Source organism: Larus michahellis, chromosome 4 (genome assembly GCF_964199755.1).
Source record: "Larus michahellis chromosome 4, bLarMic1.1, whole genome shotgun sequence".
Classification (NCBI taxonomy): domain Eukaryota; kingdom Metazoa; phylum Chordata; class Aves; order Charadriiformes; family Laridae; genus Larus; species Larus michahellis.
Genome location: NC_133899.1, coordinates 5,727,502 through 5,746,185, shown reverse-complemented (window position 1 = coordinate 5,746,185; position 18,684 = coordinate 5,727,502). Strand labels below are relative to the sequence as shown.

General features: G+C 40.0%; 1 protein-coding gene across 1 annotated transcript in view; it reads right to left on the bottom strand.

Moving 5' to 3' along the window:
• Nucleotides 1-18,684, bottom strand: part of PKD1L3 (polycystin 1 like 3, transient receptor potential channel interacting) — a 40,785-nt gene that overhangs the window by 14,362 nt on the left and 7,739 nt on the right. The window contains exons 7-29 of the mRNA XM_074583435.1: nt 17,806-18,210; nt 16,601-16,699; nt 15,830-15,879; nt 14,571-14,694; nt 13,733-13,940; nt 12,879-12,999; nt 12,476-12,617; nt 11,789-11,980; nt 11,436-11,581; nt 10,782-10,976; nt 9,801-9,926; nt 8,219-8,401; nt 7,034-7,158; nt 6,095-6,221; nt 4,781-4,915; nt 3,906-4,131; nt 3,304-3,497; nt 2,656-2,886; nt 2,329-2,430; nt 1,941-2,119; nt 1,447-1,593; nt 732-931; nt 358-584 (exon numbers count right to left, since the gene is read on the bottom strand). Coding sequence (XP_074439536.1) covers nt 358-584; nt 732-931; nt 1,447-1,593; nt 1,941-2,119; nt 2,329-2,430; nt 2,656-2,886; nt 3,304-3,497; nt 3,906-4,131; nt 4,781-4,915; nt 6,095-6,221; nt 7,034-7,158; nt 8,219-8,401; nt 9,801-9,926; nt 10,782-10,976; nt 11,436-11,581; nt 11,789-11,980; nt 12,476-12,617; nt 12,879-12,999; nt 13,733-13,940; nt 14,571-14,694; nt 15,830-15,879; nt 16,601-16,699; nt 17,806-18,210 — 3,884 coding nt within the window. The remainder of the gene's footprint in view (nt 1-357; nt 585-731; nt 932-1,446; nt 1,594-1,940; nt 2,120-2,328; nt 2,431-2,655; nt 2,887-3,303; nt 3,498-3,905; nt 4,132-4,780; nt 4,916-6,094; nt 6,222-7,033; nt 7,159-8,218; nt 8,402-9,800; nt 9,927-10,781; nt 10,977-11,435; nt 11,582-11,788; nt 11,981-12,475; nt 12,618-12,878; nt 13,000-13,732; nt 13,941-14,570; nt 14,695-15,829; nt 15,880-16,600; nt 16,700-17,805; nt 18,211-18,684) is intronic.

Sequence of the window (18,684 nt, the reverse complement as noted above, 5' to 3'; positions counted from 1 at the left end):
ATGGGACAGGCAGATTTCCTGCCTGAAGACCTTAGCTGAGAAAGACAGGGTCTATGATACCTTTTATCTTCACTGTCTTGCTTAATGTGTGCTTTACCTCCTGAACGCAGTGATTTTGGTTGCATGTAATAATTGTGCAAGGGCTGAGCTGTAAATAGGCAGATCTTAATGAAGTCGAGGATCACATGTAGATGGGTAAATGAGTGCTGTGCACCAGTGCATAATTGGCTTTTTGCTTAACACAAGCTGAAGGGCATCTGACAGGGAAGATTTCTGCGGTTAAACCGGGGATGTCGGGTAGTGCATGGCAGCAGAGGGCAGTGCAGGACTCGCTGGGGAGCACCCACAGGGACTTGCCTTTATCACAGCCTCTGGAGTGAGTGAGACAACCTGGGTGACCTGTGGGGTGGGAGGTAGGCTTGGGGACACTCGGCCATTCTTTCCTGGCTTCTTCTCTCTTCCCTCCATGGCTGGCCGGGATCGTGTGTTCCTGAAGATCTGCACAATGAGCAGGTTGATGGGGAACATGAGGAGGGAGCTCTCAATGCCAATCATCACTTCCTGCCATGTGAACTCGATCTTACCTGCCAAGATCAAACAGAGGGGAGGAGTAAAAATAACCCCAGGAACCATCAGATCTCTCTCTTGAGAAAAAGGCCATTTGTTCAACTGTCCTGCTTCTAGATTCTGTCTGTCTATTTCCCTGCCCAAGCAACAGTAAGGATTGTTACCCAAATCCATTTTCTGCTCGGCTGGGTCCTTTGGCACTCCCCAGAACATGATGCTTGTCAGCATGGTGCAGAGAAGCAGTGAGAAGCAGCATGACACACGCTGGGCTCGTGTGAAGGAGCTTCGTGGGGAGCGGCTGAAAACCGAGTACCAGATGTGCCCGTCCTGGAAACCCTTGGAGGTCTTAATGAAAAACAAATTGCTGGGAAGGAGGAGAGGGAAATCAAGTAGATGCTTAGAAAGGGGAGGGAAAAATAACACTGTAGTTAAGAGTTCTGACCTGTTCATGCTTCTAGGCACTGTCAGAAGAAATAACAACTATGAGAAATTACCAAACATCATGGCTTGATTTGCATGGAAGGGTCATAGCTACTTTTGGCCTTTTCTTCTGGCAACACCATGGAGGGAAGGCTAATCATGAGCAGTTTCTATGTAAATTGTTAGGGAAATGACACATAAGAGAAGATGCTTGGGTTTCTGTAGGTCTTGTCAGGCTATCGTTCTTTAACACCAATATTTCCAGTGTGGTATTACTATTAGGATAACGATAAGATTTACTTAACCATCCTTCCTCTTTTCCCTGTTCGGATCCCTTTGAGGGCACTGGAAGGACCTCCCTCGTTTTCATTTTTGTCTAGGGGTTTGATCTTTTTTGCATACTTGCCTTCCTAGACTGATTGCTACCAAGAGTAAAAAAGTCCATCAAACGGAAGGTACCTGAACTGCTTCATGTCCTGTTCTGTAGCTACTGGGAATACTTTATCCAGGACACATTCTCCAATATCAACAGCTAGCCAAGAGTTACAGAGGAAGTACCATTTCTGATCCCATGCCAGATCATGGACCAATACTCGATTCACATACCTGTTGGAAAAACATACAGGGCACACATATAACTGAGTGGTATGAAATTCAGGACTCGACAGGACTATGGATGACAAACTGTGGCCTCTGGCTTCTTGGGTCGTGTCTAAAGTGTCAGGCACAGAACACATGCCATCCTGTACTGAACACAGGATATGGGAAGCACTCTGGTCCTGCACTTTAGATTATAATTTGATCTGTTCATCTGCAAAACGAGAAACTAACACTGCTTTCATTTCTAAAACTGTAGAAAGGATAATTTTGAAGTGCTAGAAAAGGAAAACTGTTATCATAATAAAAAATATTTGTGGATCTTTACTTCTAAGGGTCTCCAGATCTCCACTTACCAGGATGGACTGTCCCCTGAATTATCATGCCACAATCTAATACTCTGCAGTTCCCCAAGAGGGAAGAAGGTACAGAGCAGGAAAACGTCCACTCCTCCACGTTCAAAGACTGGTGTATCAGGATCAGTTAGATGGTGTGGCTCACTCTCTCCTTCCAGTCCATAGAGGGTGAGAGTCACCTGGAGAATAAAATGGCAAAATGAAGACTTGCACATCTTGATCCTGTGTATGATTATTCCTCTGACATACTCTTCCTGCTTTCATCAAATCTAAGGACTTTCTGGCTTAGACATTGCATTTGAGTTGTCTTGTTTAATAGCCTCAGGTACTCCATTATTCATCCAGTTCTCTAAACATAAACTGTCTTACCGCACGGTGCCATTGATACCTTGGAGGTTGTGGCTGCCCCGCGGCGGTGTCCTGTAAAAACTGTCACAAGATAACGGTACTGAGCAAAGGGGTCATTGTCTTCCAGTACTGTGATTCTCACCTGCAGAGTGACACAATACAAGCAGTGTGTTAGCTGTTCTGTAAGTATGGATTCCTTAAAGCTGTGGATAGGGATTTGTCACCTTGTGAACAATGCGTATGCTTCCCAGTAAACAGAGAGTTACAGGGAAAGGAGTAGGTTTGGTTGAAGACTTTCTATTAAAAAAAGGTAGGCAAAGCGGGTATTGGTCTAAATACATTCAGTCTTTATTAGCTGAAGACTTACTTTGGCATCATCCTGGATGTCTTTCCTTCGAGCCCAAATAACTACAAGCACATATATCAGAAAGATGCATCCTACAGTTGTCACCACCACGGGGTTGTCCACAAATGTACCAAATAGCTGTGCAGTTCTGCTAACATCTATGGCATTGGGTATTACAAAGAAGGAGCTCCCAAAGAAGGTCAGGTGGTTGCAGAGGCACTGTGTGCCTTTAGGATTTGTTTTTGGTCCTACCTGAAAACCAGAAAAACTTCCTGGTAAAACATTTGGCTTCAAAGTATTAGGTAACTTACCAAGCAAATGAAAACACAGTGCTGAGATTGTTAAGTTGGTGTGAAGAGCTGCTATACAGAAAAGAATTCTTCAAGTTCCAATAAGGAGTATTAATTCTGATGTCTAGCCAGAAACAGGCATTGTAATATAACACAGCCGTGTCAGAATGGTTTAATTTCTTCTTATATAGAAGCCCATGCCAAGAAATCGAAATGGAAATGTCATTTGAAGTTTAGTCTGGTATGAGTAAACTTCTTCAGTTTGCTAAAACATCTCAGAATGGTCTTATTTTATGGTGTGAGTTCAATCCTATCATTTCACTACAAGATGGTTGTTGAAATATATAATATAAATATTGTTTTGTTTCTCTCTACTTACATGACAGCCATAGCTGTTCCACTTCCCCTGGTGCTCGTCCCAAAATACACAGCGGGATGCGAAGCAAGTGACAGCTATAGTTAGCCTGTCATAGACCGTGGAGTCCATTCCCATGTCTTGTAAAACCATGAAATAGTAGGTTCCCTCTCCAAAAATGAGTTCTTCTGGGCTAAGAACCCAGGTGTTTGTCTCACCTTGAACATAAATATTTTAGTTTCAATGTATATATAGAAATGCTAATTCAGAACTATGCAGCTGTATTGCATATAATCAAACAAGCAAACTGAAGAAGCAGGTATGAAATACTTCTTAGCAGCTCATAGTTCAAAGCATCCCACTCTTTGCTCCCGTTAGTGAACGCTGTATACTAGAAATTGGAACCCTGAAGCACGACAAGTTGAAACTCCTATGAAAGGTTTCTTTCCAGTTAGATGTCTGAACTCATGGCCAAGGCCCATTCTGCAAGTATGTGCGTGTGCGGTAAAGTTGTGGCTGAGCTCTCCCCATATGGAGTGCCCTTAACTGGCTATGAGTGGTGAAACTGTTCTGGTTACATAAACCCAGAATGCACAAGTTCATGGGTCACTAACAAGTTGGCTTACCTCCAGTAGTTTCCTTACAGAACAGATGATTTTTCATATCGTAGTTGGTTTCATTTGGATGATAACCGTACCCTAAGTAGAGTATTAGTGGAATGTCACGTTCAGATTCGACGTGGATCACTATAGATGTGTTTTCTGAGGTAACATTGACTTGAAAAGTGCTAAAATTGCCCAGATTCAACAGAATCTTATCTTCCTGAGCTGCTGAAGGCTGTGGTAGTATTATCTGTTTTTAAACAGAAAGACATAGCTTTAAATACAGCAAAGCCTCTTGCTTCTATTATCTATAAGCAAAATACAGCCACACAGCAGATAATCTTTTTTCATAAAATAGGGAAAGCATGGCCAGCAAAAAATATTGGCTTCAAAGTAATTTTCTTGATACTGTCAGCTAACCTCTGAAAAGTTCATTTGAAACTACGTAGACTCATCACAAAGTCTATTGTGCATTTCTGAACAAAGAGCTGAGATGATAAGTGAAACACTGGCTGCATGAAGTGCATACGAATGATTTAGATGTCAGCTAATACATGGGCTAGGAAGCCCAAGCAGTAGTAATATGAATGTATAGTTGCTGGATGATGAAATCGGGCATTGCACTGTGTTTTGGGATGACTGTAATCTGGAGTCATTTTCCACAACCATTAGCATTCTCACATCCATTTAAATGAAGAGTAAGATATTTCTTTTTAAAGAAAAGACATAAATATTTGTTCCCTCCATCACAAATGCAGACACCATGATCCCATTATACACTGTAATGAACACTACCACCATTTGCAGTCATTTCACAGAAGATAGCAAAAATGATGGTTTGTAAACTGAGAAAGGAAAAAAGGGAAACGAGGGAGAGGGATAGGAAATAGTGGGTTTACCTCAATGTTTTCTTTGAGATTGCTGACTGGTATGATCAAGCCATCCAGACCAGTAAGACTTAGACCTCCCACTGTTCCACTGATGTCAAAACTGGTGTCACTGGAGAAAAAGGGATTCACGGCAAAGCTCACCATCTATTAGCAAGACATTAACAAACAACTTTGAGCTATTGGTAATATTTTATTATATTCACACTCTAAATTGCTGAATAGATAAAGCTTGAACTCAGACCCAAACAGTCCTCAACTTTAAAGAAGTCTGCATCCAGATTTAAATAAGAAGCTACCTTATCTCTAAGGAAGGCCAAACCCAACCATTGAAAGTGATTTTGATTCTGAAATGTGATATGTTTACAACAATGTATATTGCTTTCAATTAATTGTAGCACTTTTGCTTTTTAGGCACCAGGTACCAAAATGCAATTGCCTAAGCCTCTTGCAGAGCAACTCCACCAATGCTAGGCTGTGGCACCCGTCTTGCAATTAGGAACAGAAGTCTAATTCTACTATGATAGCAATGCACAGAGAGTATGTCAGAGTCGTTAGTCCAATGAAAGGATTCAGGAGCCTTTCCTAACACTCAGGTAAGACAATGGATGTGTTTTGACTGGTTTCAGCGGGCTCTGGACATTTTTTAGCAGAGCTGGAAAAGACACAATAAAAAAAAAAATACATGTTTTGCAGGTGTTGTAGGGGTTTCCTGAGAGGGTGAAATTCTCAACTAGAGAAGCCTTTAGAAAAATTATTATAAAAATAAGACAATAACATGCAATCTGTTGATCTGAGAGAAAAACCACCATATCCTAATTCAGATGAGGGATGTGCTATGATCAATTATTCACACACCTTTTGTCTCCTGCAGGATCTGGGTGCCTCAAACTCATTTATTTCTAGCTGGGATGAAACAGGACTACTGCAGGTTAGTTTTAATGGTGATATGGACTCTAAGCTGTTGCATCCTCCTCAGAGCATTAGATGTAAACAAACGGCAAATAGATTTATAGGTATTGATTCATTCCATTGCCTTCTCTAGCCATGCAAGTATGAATCAGGAGTGTATGTGAGGGGATGATGGGATGGGGAATTTAAGCTTTTAGTCCTCCTTAGCTTGCTGAACCAGCCTCAAAAAATTACTATAAGTGAAGGCTTCTTTGACCAAAAATATTTCAAATTTTTTTCTTGGCATGATAGGAGGGGTGACTTATGTACTTGTGTATTCATTGTAAGAAGAGAAAGGATTCTAAACCAACTGGACCAAGAATGTAAGTTGTATACCAGATTGAGTCATAAAAAAACCCAAAACTGTTTACTTGCCCTTATATCCACTGTTTCATCATCAGCTCCTGAAACACTGAGAGAGGAAGCAGGTGGGAGAGTAAAGCTGGCAGAGCTGGAACTGGAGATATTAATGGATGTGCCGTCCATGTTTTCTGTTTGTAATCTGTCCAGTTAGGGTTGAACACAAGCAAAACAGAATAAAAGAGCGCAAAAGAAAAAAGAAAAAACAAAACCAGAAAAAAACATCAATAGCATGGACTTTATATCTAGAGAAAAAGCTTTTTCGCTTCATGAGTATAACTTAGCTGGAAAACTATTTCTAACTCCACCAGTAAATACTGTGTACATTATCTGTCCCTGCCATAGTACTCCACATAACGCTACCATAGAATCATCAAAAAGGGGTGGAATTGGTGTACCTGGATAGGAAGTTGTACCCAACTAGGGGTACTTATGTGAAAGACGTACCTGGTTTCTGTGTGAACATTCTCTTGATTTGAATGCATAGTTAAATGTGGATGAAAACCAGGCTCTCAGGGAACAATTTAGGGATGATTATAGGAAATGGAGAATGCTCGTCAGGCTCCTCATGATGATATTTGCATCTGCCGAGCTGGTTACAATTCTATATAACGTGTCATTATTGGCAACTTGGAAAAGAAAAAAAAAGCCCTAACTGGCATGGCCTGAGTTTTCAAAGGTAAGCAGCTACTGCCTCATCCAGGAAATCGTAGTAAATTCTCTGTTGGTCAAAGAAGACACAGCATGAAAATTTCTAAGGTGGCTTTATTGAAGCTGATTGGAGTCCAAGCTGTTCTTACTACAGTTAGTAATGACAGCCTCATTGCGCTGTTGAAGTTGTCATTATGCCACAATATTTAGTGGGGCAGTACCATTTAAGGACAATGTAATGAATATCTGGGGCAAATTTGATTGACTATCAGGAGCCTAGGCGGGCGACGCCGTCACTGTTACCTGTGTATATACATTGTGGCAGAAGGAGTGGTAAGGACTGTTGGTTCATCATCCGGTTCTTTCCCAAACAGAAGGGCACTCTGTAGGTTTTCAACTGTATTCAAGAGCTGCTGTGACACTGAAATCTGGAAAAGGATTAGAGAAGGAAACCTGCAACAAAGCTCCTCAGAATCATTAAGTTGCACATTATTTGCCCTTACTTCCATTTAGGAACAAATACTAATTTTCAGTGTCTTACAAACCTGGCAAACTTGGTGATGTGCTGCTTAGTCTCAGAGAAAGTTATGCTAATCAGCAATTCAATTTCTTTAATTCTCAATAAAAAATTGCAGACAGCAAATAAATATATCTTACAGCTTTAACTTTTATATTCTATTATTTATAACTTCTACACATTGAAATTTGAAGCACTACAACCATGACACAAATTCAATGCAGTATATTCCTGCATTTCTGTACATTAGTGCCCTTTAGCTGCACACTTTAGTTACTTGCAAAAGCAAGATCTAATTACATATTAATTGTGTGTTATTAGTGTGTTATCCTGGGGAAGTTCGAACAGTTCATAACCTTTTCTCTCAGGTTAGATTTATTTCACGCCCTACTCCCTTGCAGTGATGAAAGTTAAAAGTATGTTCAGCCCAGGAAGCACACTGTGCACCCTGTGACAATTCACGGGTAGATAGGAAAGGACAGGACAAAATAAACATGTTGCATAATTTTGAATAGAAAATCATAGTGGGCTTTCTGAAAAAATGTAAGCAGCAACCAGAGCCGATTCCAGCTTCGAAGCAGTGGAGCCAATCATGAATATTGAATACCTGTGGCTTCCTTGAATTATGGGGCAAAAGGAGGGGATAGAATCCAATCTGAAAAAAATCTCTGTGTGCTTGTCATCCATTAGAGGTTGCACACTGATGCTGTGTTGTTCAGTGCTTTGTCCTGTTCAGCTTTAAATGTAATAAATTTTAAGAGGCTTCTGTCGTCTTCATTACCAGACCATGCAGTCTAACAGGTCTAACCGGGGAGAAATTTCCTTTGATATTCAAGTCCATCATGGTGTCATAATGAACCCCACGCAATGCCAATTTAAAAATATGAGAGGTAGCAGAACTCTTAAAAACCTTCCAAAGTGAGCAAATGTTCACACATGGTCCACTACAAACTGGACCAAACCAAAATTACCTGTTCTGACTCTGGCACTGACGCATTTGTAGCTCTGATTTCTACAGATGCTTTAAGGACATTGCTCACTGCATTAAATAGATAGTTGGCTGCATCTTTTAACTTCTGATCATCTCTGCTGTCCTCTGTGTTTACAGTGAGCAAAGAAGCACTGACATCTTTTAGAGCCTTGCTAGCTTCCACCTGCATGGGAAACGAGGGGAAAAGGTGATATGTCGTGGTACTACAAATGACAGAAGTGAAACTTTTGTCATTTACTGAATATTGCAATGTAAGTAATCTCATGGGAGTATTTGTGGCTAACGCTGTTTTTACCATAATTATTTGTGCTGGGGTAATACTTCAAATGCCAATAAAGATGATATACTAGACAGTATACTAACATGTAATTCAGACCTGAAAAAATGCCGCCTGCTTCTACAGATTTAATCCATAAAATAGATGAATAAGATCTGAAGGAAGCTTGTCTGTCAAATACTGGGCAAGAATACAGTTTAGATGTACAGTAATGTAATAAATTAGGTTATACTTTGTGTCGTATGTCCAAAAAATACCACCATATTATCAAGTGCATGTGCATTTCAATCTTAGTTTCCACAAACCCTATTGGATTAACAGCAAGTAATACCCTTGGCTTTGTGCTGTGCTACATGCCAAAGGAGAATGAGTTTTACAGTTTTTATTTTGTGCCTGAATGTAGCCAGTGATTGCTCTGTAATTGTGAAAGCATTGGCCAGCTTTTAGCCCAGGGTGATGTGGAAGCCAAGCAAATTCATTGCAAGCTTGGACATATCCATTCCCACAGTCTGCAAACACTTAGCAGCCTTACTGTAGTGCGAGTGCTGAATCTGAGCTATGTTCTTGTCTTGCCAAAGTTAACCACACACTGCTGAAATGCTCCCAAGCCATTGTGTGGCTGCAACTGTATAATACATCAGAAATCAGGACAGCTCTTTTTATTGCCAGCCTATTTGGGAAACTTCCCCAGTGACAGTTTGTTCTGTCCTCCCATGTGCTCACTCCTTGTACATAAATAGCATCATCTACTAATAATGTCATGTTGCCAGATAAAATTCAAGAAATACCTTTGTGAGGCCCATCTGAACATTTGCGCCCAGCTCCTCTGGGTGCTGTCATGTTCCTGCCTCGCTGGCATCTTGCCTGTGTGCATTTTGTGACAGTGCAATGATCAGGGACTAATGGATCTGGACAATTCTAGAAAAACCCTCATGGGCTCTTTTTTTCAGGATTCTAAAAGTGGTATACAAGATAAAATATACATCCTAACATGCCTCTGACTAAAAGTTAAGGTTTCCACCTTAAAGATGTATCATAAAATGTAACTGGCCAGACAGCCATAGCCTGGATTGTAGTGGTTGCTGAGATAATGTCTGAGAATCCAAATTCGCTTACTCTAAACAGCAAAATGTATTCCCTTCTGGTCAAAATACACATGCTGGTACAGTTGAAAAAATGGGTAAAGAACAGATAAGTGTAAGGCACTGAAACTCTTCCAAGGTCAGTGGGGTGCAGTAGAGTCTATACTGTTAGTGTGAGGAGATATAAATTATTTGCTTCTTACCTGTGCTGAGACAGACAGCTCTTCACTCTTGTAAGTGATTTCTTTCAATACTTCTGACATCTTAAGAGCAGTTTGCACTGATGTTACATTAACAGCAGAGAGAGTTGTCAGCATCAGCCCTCGGAGCTTGGGATGAAAAGGGATAATTAGGCAAAGGAATAAGATGCTAATTAGGACTGTGCAAGTAGTGCTGTATATTGACAGCCAGGCTTGCTGTAAATTATGCAGTAGGGTAAGACTCCACAACAAGGATCATTTGAACTGATATTAGGTCTACTGACAAAATGCCACTTGACTTAGTAACTAGATAATCACGAGTTTTGTTACCTCTCAACACAGAGAGTTTGTACACTTAACATCCATTCATAGGAAGGAGAGTTACTTCTGAGAATTTGTAACAATGTATGTGAATTACTGTATAAATGCCACTTCCAGAGAAAGCAGAGTGAATGTATGATTGATGTTACTCAAATAATGAATCATAATTCAAGGGTACATTGCATTTCTCTAGATCTTTTCATCTGAGGCACTTAAAGCACTATACAAATACAAGCTTGTAACTGAAACATAAGCTGGTAGCTGGAAGGAACAAACTACAATTACCTGCCATCTAGTACTTTTTGGGAAAACTAGATAGGATATTTCTCCCGCAGGAGAGGCCATTTTATTAATATTTAAATTGTTTGTGGAAAATCAGGTTGATTTTAAGTTTAAAAAGATCATCCAAATTAGTTTAAGCTAATGCAATAACAATTGAGAATAAATTCTTTACTGATGGATGATAAAACGAATTATTTATGTGGGCAAATAGTGAAAAATAGTTGAAACCTGTGCCAAACACTGAGAAAGATACTAGAAACTTGAAACCTCCATTAATTTCAAGTGGTGATATATGAGCTTTTTATTACTTAAGAGCTGTCAAAGACTACGAAGAGTCCATTATATTGCATTGTACGGCAAGAACACAAGTGTCTGCCTGACCTCTTTTCGCGTGTCCCTCTGTAAAGATATGTTAAAGCTTTCCTCTCGGGTCTCCTGGTTAAGGACTGATATCACTGACTTATACAGCTGGAAAAGACTCATGCTGCTGTTCCCATCTTTTAGGATGGTGTTTGCCTTCTCAGATACGATAGCCTGCAGGGTCAGGTTCCCATCGGTCATATCTTCGTGTCCAACCTGATGAAGAAATCAGATATGCTCTTAACCTTGCCAGTACTGTTATAATTATCTTTGAACAGCTCCCACGATCATCTTATTGACAGCCTAGCTAGAGTGGGACAGAAAACTGTGTTCCCCATGTTTGAAGTTTTATTTTTAGTGGCCTGATAAGGATCTCCTTACTGGGGCACTGGGTCAGAAGCAGGAGTTTTGGGGGCCTACACAGAGTAACTTCAGACTCACTAAATACAGCTTATGCTGCCCAATGGTCAAATCATTTAAGCTTCTATCCTAGAGAAAGGACAATGGAAAATTCTTTTGACTACCGTGAGCGTACAGTCTGTTAGATAGGAAAATCGTGATTATGGCACATTCAGAGTGAAGTAGTAAGTATAAAATGGGATGAAGCTCCAAAAGTGAATTGCAGGTTAGGTATCCAAGTGAGAGATCTTAAAATAACATAATTCTTCCGTGTACCTTCACTGAAGCATTCGTTTGAATTGTATCACCATAGTTGTTGCTAACAGTAATTGTCATATGTAAAATGAAGTTATTTTCCTTTTCTCCAAGTGGAAGATAAACTGGGAAGAGTTCAGGATCGGGGCCACAGTGCAGGAGAGAATCTGAAACAGGAAAGAGGGGGTCACCTACCAGACACCACACACACACCTCCTGTTCTCCAGGAACAGGGGACCCTGGGCTTGCTCTGCCTTGGCCTGATTGACTCAGTCTCCCTGCAGAGCAGAAGCAGGTTGTGCTTTTGCTCTTGTTAGCAACAGTTAACAGTGCTTGCTGAAGCGTTTAGCCAAACAGTTCACCTCAGGACTTACTTGATTTCAGGTAGAAGCAGTATGTGAGCTGCCTGGATTGGCATGAATCTGCCAAGCAAGGAGTGCTGCAGGAGACTCTGAACATGGTGAGCACTGATCCCTGCTCGGGAGACACGGCACAAGCGGGGATCTCGGGCGGAGGCACGGTGCTGACAAGGTACGTTTCCTCCCCGTAGCCATGCTCAGTCATTGCTGGGAGTGGAAGGAGCAGAACGTCAACAATAATCGTGCCCCAGCAGCACTGATCTTCAGACATTAATCTTGCCTAGTCTAGCAATGATGCTGTTTGTTCAGGCACCAAAAACATCAGGGTGGGCCTAATCAGAAATGAAATCCCGCTACTGAATAAGCCAGAAAAGGAAAAGAACTAATAAAGACATGGTAGTGTTTGCATTATACAGCAAAGCTGTATTATTTGATGAAGTATTTTGTACAACTTCATTTCCAGATGAGCCTTAACAAAGTTATTAACAGCTTGGAGTAAGATAATTGAATTTGTCCTACTGTGCAATAGCCCAGAACAAATGTAGCTCTTAATTATTTTAAAGAACCCACATACAAAGTAACAGCTTTCAACTTGTGGAATGATTTAACTTGTCAGCCAGGCTATGTGTGTGTAACATCAGTGTGATGTCATGATGGCAGAAACTATCTCAAAGAAGTCTGAAAAACCCTGCTTGCCCCTACCTGTTACTTTAATCTGAAAAGCTTCTCCCTGTGTCTGCAAGAAGGAGCTGTTCATTTTCAACGTGGATGCATTGCTTTGAAGCAAATTCAAAGAGTTCTGCCGGAAACCAGTCAGGCCACAGGCTAGAGGGAGGGGTGTAGACTGGAAAATCAGACAGAAAAGAAAACGTGACAGTAGAGGCTCTTTGCTGTGATTTCTGTTGTGCTTTCTCGGGAGCAGGGTGGTAGTTTGGTGCCCTTCATTATAACCCCTCCCAAACCTGGTGCCCTCTTCTCTTGGCCTTCACTATTATTTCCAAAGCATCCATTTGACAAAGTATCACTCTGAGGCCACGTGGTGTTCCCTCAGGATGGATATTTGGTTTTGTGTGTACAGTATTTCTGACAAAGCTGATGCTCTCACCTTGGTTTGGAATGTGTTATCTAAATACCAGTTATAATATATGGCCTGGGAGTCCTTCTGTCCAGAGACACTCAAAACAACATCATCACTAGCATTCACTGGCTTGCAGTTTGCCTCACACCTGTAAGGAATTAAGATGGTAGTTACAAGTAGTAACTGGATGAGATGTCATAGTCCTTGCTGTTGATTGTTTTGCTCTCATTTGATGAAAATCTACAAAAGCCCTGCAGTATGAGACAGGTGACACATGACTCACAAATAGCTAAAATACTTAATTTTAAAGCAAGAGATTTAGGAACCTTCATCTCCATTTTCAACGTGACTGAGGCCCAGAACCTACAAATGTTACCTTTTATGTTGCAAAACTGATTCAGGCTCTCAAATGAAGCCTGCCTCTATTTAAGCTCCTGAAATGATTATATTAACAGATCTTTGAAATACTGCTCCTTTTTAGTGAGGCACTATACTCTTGAAGAACAGATTTTTTTAAAGAGCAATGTGTATCTGAGTGTCTAGTAGGAATTTCAGACATATCTTATGGCATTTATTCCCATTGTTTCAATGAGGTTTGCGTATAGAAATCTCCAACATTGAAAGGATGTAGTGGGGTCAAAAACTAAATGGTTTTGGGAAGAATGTTATTCAGTTTATAAAAGGATTATGTTCATAAATGTGGACTGGAAAATGCAGCAAGACACATTTTGTCTGTAATTCCCATGATAGTAAAGTATAAATAGATTTACAACAATAAGTACTTTATCACTTTATTGTCATTATTATTGAAAACTGTGGCCTTGCTCTACGTTTGTGTAGTAATAATATTAACCAGTGAATACTATGGTTTAAAAACAGACCTGATTTCTAGTTGCAGTTCTTGCTTTGCAGTCACATAGAGACATTGCTCATCGTGCCTGTCTTCATCGTCAGGGTTTTGGACTGTAACCCTGACAGTCACTGCTGACTTTGGAGGAGGAAGGCAGGAAGGTGGGATTTGCACCTCAGTTAGGTTGGTTAGGATTATCTGTTGCTGCACACATTCATTCCACTCAGGCCAGCAAGCTCCTGCAAAACATTTCCTTTATAATTAGAACAGTCATAACATCCCATGTCTCTTATAAAGGACTTTCCTGCCATTGGTTTCAGAGAGCTTTACAGAGGAACTGAGTTTCCTGAACCCTATTTAAAAAGTGGGTTATCAGAGTTCAGAGTACAGACTCTTCAGAGTAATGCATGAGGCCAGGGATAAATATGGGGACGGAACACAGATGTCCTGAATCTCAATCCAGTTTTCGGCCATAAATGTTTTTGCATCATATTTGATGCTAATTATTGCTGTTTTATTGAGGCACATGTACCTTGCAAATGCCTAACTATGTACGTCACTTGGGATTAGTTCTTGGCTATGAGGGTGAGGGCTTAGGACAGGCAGGTCTTGAAAAATTGCGACCTAGGAGTTGCCACCCTTGGGAAAAGACAAAAAATGAGTGTTATGACATATTATATACCATAATTACTTTAGTGTTAAAACTAAGGTAAGGTAGAAGGACATTCTTCATGCACAGTGAGTGGCAAACTTTAAAGCCAGAGAGTAAACCATCCTTTAGTCAGATTTTCATCACTTGATCTGACCTGACAGTGAGTTTGTTACTTGTCAAATAGAAGTTGGTGGAAAAGTTCAGGAAATGCACATACCACAGGACCAGAGAAAACTGGAATTATTGTTGTTGTTGTTGTCTGGCCAGCCAAGCGTAACAGTTGTGAAAGGATCCACATGGCGACTCGGTTTAATATATACCTTGTTTTTTCTTTTGTGATTCTAAATAATAAGTAAATGTATCAGTTAGGACAGGAACATGTATAAACACATGTCTCTTGCTTCTTTATAATGAAAAAGGTCTGAAAGTTTAGACCCCAAATCACTGTGCACAGATCTGTAGTTTAAATGGTCTTTCCCTGATCAGTGGTCATGTGGAAGTAGAAGCTGTGGGAACAGAAGCAGATGGCACAGAGAAATTGTGTGGCAAAAATACTCCCAAACTCCTAAGTGGCTCAGGAGCCCAGTTCCCATTTTCAAAACTAATGCAGGTACTTAGGAAACTAATTCCCATTAATTTTCCACTTCTGGACCAAGACTTTTAACCCTTCTACAATCATTTGTCTTCTAGTACGTCTTCTAATACATTCCTTTTTTATCTGAATTGTATACATTACAGCTATAGATAAAGAGAAGGAGGAGGTAGTTGAATTTGTCTGTCTGCGCAACAAACTGTGATAAATTTAGTTTTGAATTAGATTTATTTTGTTCTGATGCACTATTTTCTTACAGGCAATCTGTAAAGTATGATGCCTTCTGGTCTCCTATAGGAGACATCTGTCTGTTAGTGTTACAGTTAAAAACTAGACCTTTAAGATGACAACAAAATTTTATATCTGGCAATTTTATTATTTAAATTTGTGCAGCTGCTAGCAATTGGTGTATCATTAGTTTCTCAGTTTGCCATAAACTGGAAATGTCTTCTTTGCAAAGTAACTTAAACATTTGAATAGAGAAGCAGGAAACACTTAGAAACAATATAAAAATACATTAAACTCTGCTTGAAGGATAGCCCCTCAAAGAGAGGTTTCCATTAGTCAAGTAGATGATAATTTAAAAATTCATCTAAGCACATTTCAACTTCCAAAACTGAATCATTGTGAAAAGTTCATTTTTCCTAATCTTGTAATTGTTACTTGCAGGCTTTTATGAATTGTAGATTGAATGCCTGTAAACACATTTGTCTCAGAGACTTTTGGTGTTGATTTTATGTTAAACCATATGGGGCACAGAAAATCTAGTCCATAATCTAGTGTGCTACAAATACTTCTTTTCAATATCTTATGCACCACTTTTACTGCTGAGAAAAATTTCATGGCATTTCAATTTTAAAGAAAGATCCTTAAATAATACTTACATTTGTCTTTCGAGTATTTGTTTTGGAGCTGCCTTCTTCCTTAGCAGAATCTGTTTAATATAAAAAAGAGCAGAATATTTTAGTGCTACCTGTAAAGCTTTCAGACATCCACAGAGAATATGACTTATATACACAGAATTTGACTACCAACAGTCTGAAAGACAGGGCTATAAGAATCAGACTCTAGAAGTGTGCTAAACAGTCTAATTACAATAGGTAAAATTGTAACAACAAGCTAGTCACATACTATAAAGAAGATGGTCCCGATTCTTCAAATACAATGGTGTAAATCAATATAAATACACAGAAGTTGATGGAGTTTCATCGATGTACAGAGAAAAATCGAGGGAAAGCACTGGAAAAGTCTTGATAGGATTAGTACTAAAGTCAGTTTATTCCTGGTATATCTGCTTTTGTAAATGTAAGGATGAGCCATCTAGAAGCATTTACCGACAGCAATTTATGGGACTGCTGTGATGCAAATATTTCCTGGTTTCAGAGCTGTGTCCCAAGCCATAAGCTTCACTAATTATTTCTAGAACAAATAGCAAATGTGCAACGTGAGACATATACAGAGCGATGCTAATTTATGATTACTTCAAAGCCAGGGAATCTGCCTTCATGAGGAGGAAGCCTCCACAAAAGTTTTTAGCACTGTTGCTGGAAGGAAAGCAATTACTAGATGCAAACCATAAACACTCCATGAAATGCTCTGATTGCAAAAAGACATTTACGTGGTCAAAACCAGCAATGTCAGATTAATGCAATTACCTTCTTTATGAGAACTGTTTGCCAACACAGTGATGAACCCAAGATCCAGACTCATGTTTGAGAAGGCATTCATGGCCACCACTTTCACTAGGAAAGTACCTAGAGAAGACAAATGGCCAGTTAATAGCAGTGGGACCTGTCCATGATGTTTGGGATATAAAATCCAATTCATAAAGAAAATCCTATTCTTTTCGGTCAAGAGCTTTGGGGTTTTTCTGATGAGTTTACACTGCTGAAAGGCTTTCCAAGGAATGTTCTTCCCCTTTATCTCAGCTTTTTAATAACTCAGCTGCCTTTGTCCTAGCACTTGCAATGCTATTCTTTGTCAGCTGGCTATGATATTACCACACAGGAACCTAGAGGTGTGCTAATACTGGAGTCCAAACGAGTTTAGGCATCATGAGAGACCAGCTGTCGTGTTTGAAAATTTCTGCCTGACGGGAAGGGATGTTCAAATGGGTACAGGGAGACCAAATAAAGCTTTTAATATTGAATAATTTTAAAACATAAAATGAAATCATAATTAGCTTCTAGTGTTCCAGCTTTGGCATGGGATTTGAATAGTTCATTAGAGGAGGAAACATTTTTATCTTCTGCCACTGAATTAACTCTTAAGGACAATCTCCCTAATTCCACATTTTAAAGGCTTTGATTTCTTAGTAATGGAAAGAAAAAATTACGAAAAACTTTATTGATAAGTATACCCAACAAAAACTAGGTGTTGGAGACCGACACACAGAAAAGCTCCCCTTTTCTTCGTCATCTCTACTGAGAACTCCCCAGATTATTACTGCAGTGTAAAGTGCAGAGGAGTGTAAACTTGAAAAGTTATACATATGAACAAACAGGAGGAAAATACTTTGTGATTCAGGAAAATGTCATCGTTTGTACTTGAATCAGATCATGTCATGAAAAAATAAACCCTGGCTCACTATGTCTTTTTTATTGCAAAAATCAGGTGAGGCCTTGCTTTCAGTTTCCACATGGAGAACCCATTTGCCTGTTCAATTTTATTAGCTCACTTACAAGTCAATCAGACCGTGCTGGTCATACTGTTCTGCAGACCAACTTTAAGCAGCTAGAAAAGCTGCCAAATTCATCTGTATGTTATTGTCCCTTCCCCCAGGGTGCTGTGACTCTTTATGTGAACTACTCTACACAGTTGTGAGTGTCTTAGAAATACAGAAGATATCAGCATGCTGTACCTTCAGAGTGCACGGGAATGATGTATGTTCGAGGTTCCCCATGAGGGACGTCATGTTTGTGAGAATGAATTTCATTAGATCCAATCACCTCAAACTTTAGCTTATCTGGGGCACCGTGAGACACAGACACATTTATCTCCAAATTCTCCCCCAGCTGCAGAGCGTGAGATGCTAATGCAGCCTGAAGACCAGATACCGGCTCAATTAAGTGAACAGCAATGCTCTCAGAGATCTCTGACGTGGTTGTGTTGCTGAATGCTCGGATTTCCAGCTGATGTGTCCCTGGGCCTAGCAGCTCTTGAGAGGCACTGTCCAGTGTCAGATTGTGAGGGACGATTCCTTCCTTTGCGCTGGATTCAGCCAGTGTCATGTTATCTGCTAATATAATGTAGGTCACTCCATTGCCTGCAAAAAGACAGTTCAAAATCTCTAACACCTTGTGTAGTAGACCATCCAACTCTAGCTGCTGTGGTATTTATAAAGCAGTCATAAGAACACTGTAGCAATGCAGGATTTTGTGCCCCTCAGGCTCCCTGTGGAAGTCTATCACATGTCTTCTGCTGGGAGTATTAGGGCAGTCAAGAGAATTCAAACATACGCTACTTATTTTTTAAGCATATATGTGGATGCTGGGAACTTGAAGTGAGAACAAAATATATATCAGCAAATGTGACTGGCTCAGCGTGGAATCTTCTTACCCTCGATCAGAGAAGCATTTCTGTGGATTCCTAACTTCAAATATGGATATATTCCTACAGGCTTTGTGGATTCATGTGACTGAAGTTATGCTCATGCTTTGTCAGCTTTTTGTAGAGGGAAAAAGGGTTTATACTTATGTTTGAGGTGGTGTAATAGCTCTGAGAAAGAATCCCTCCAATG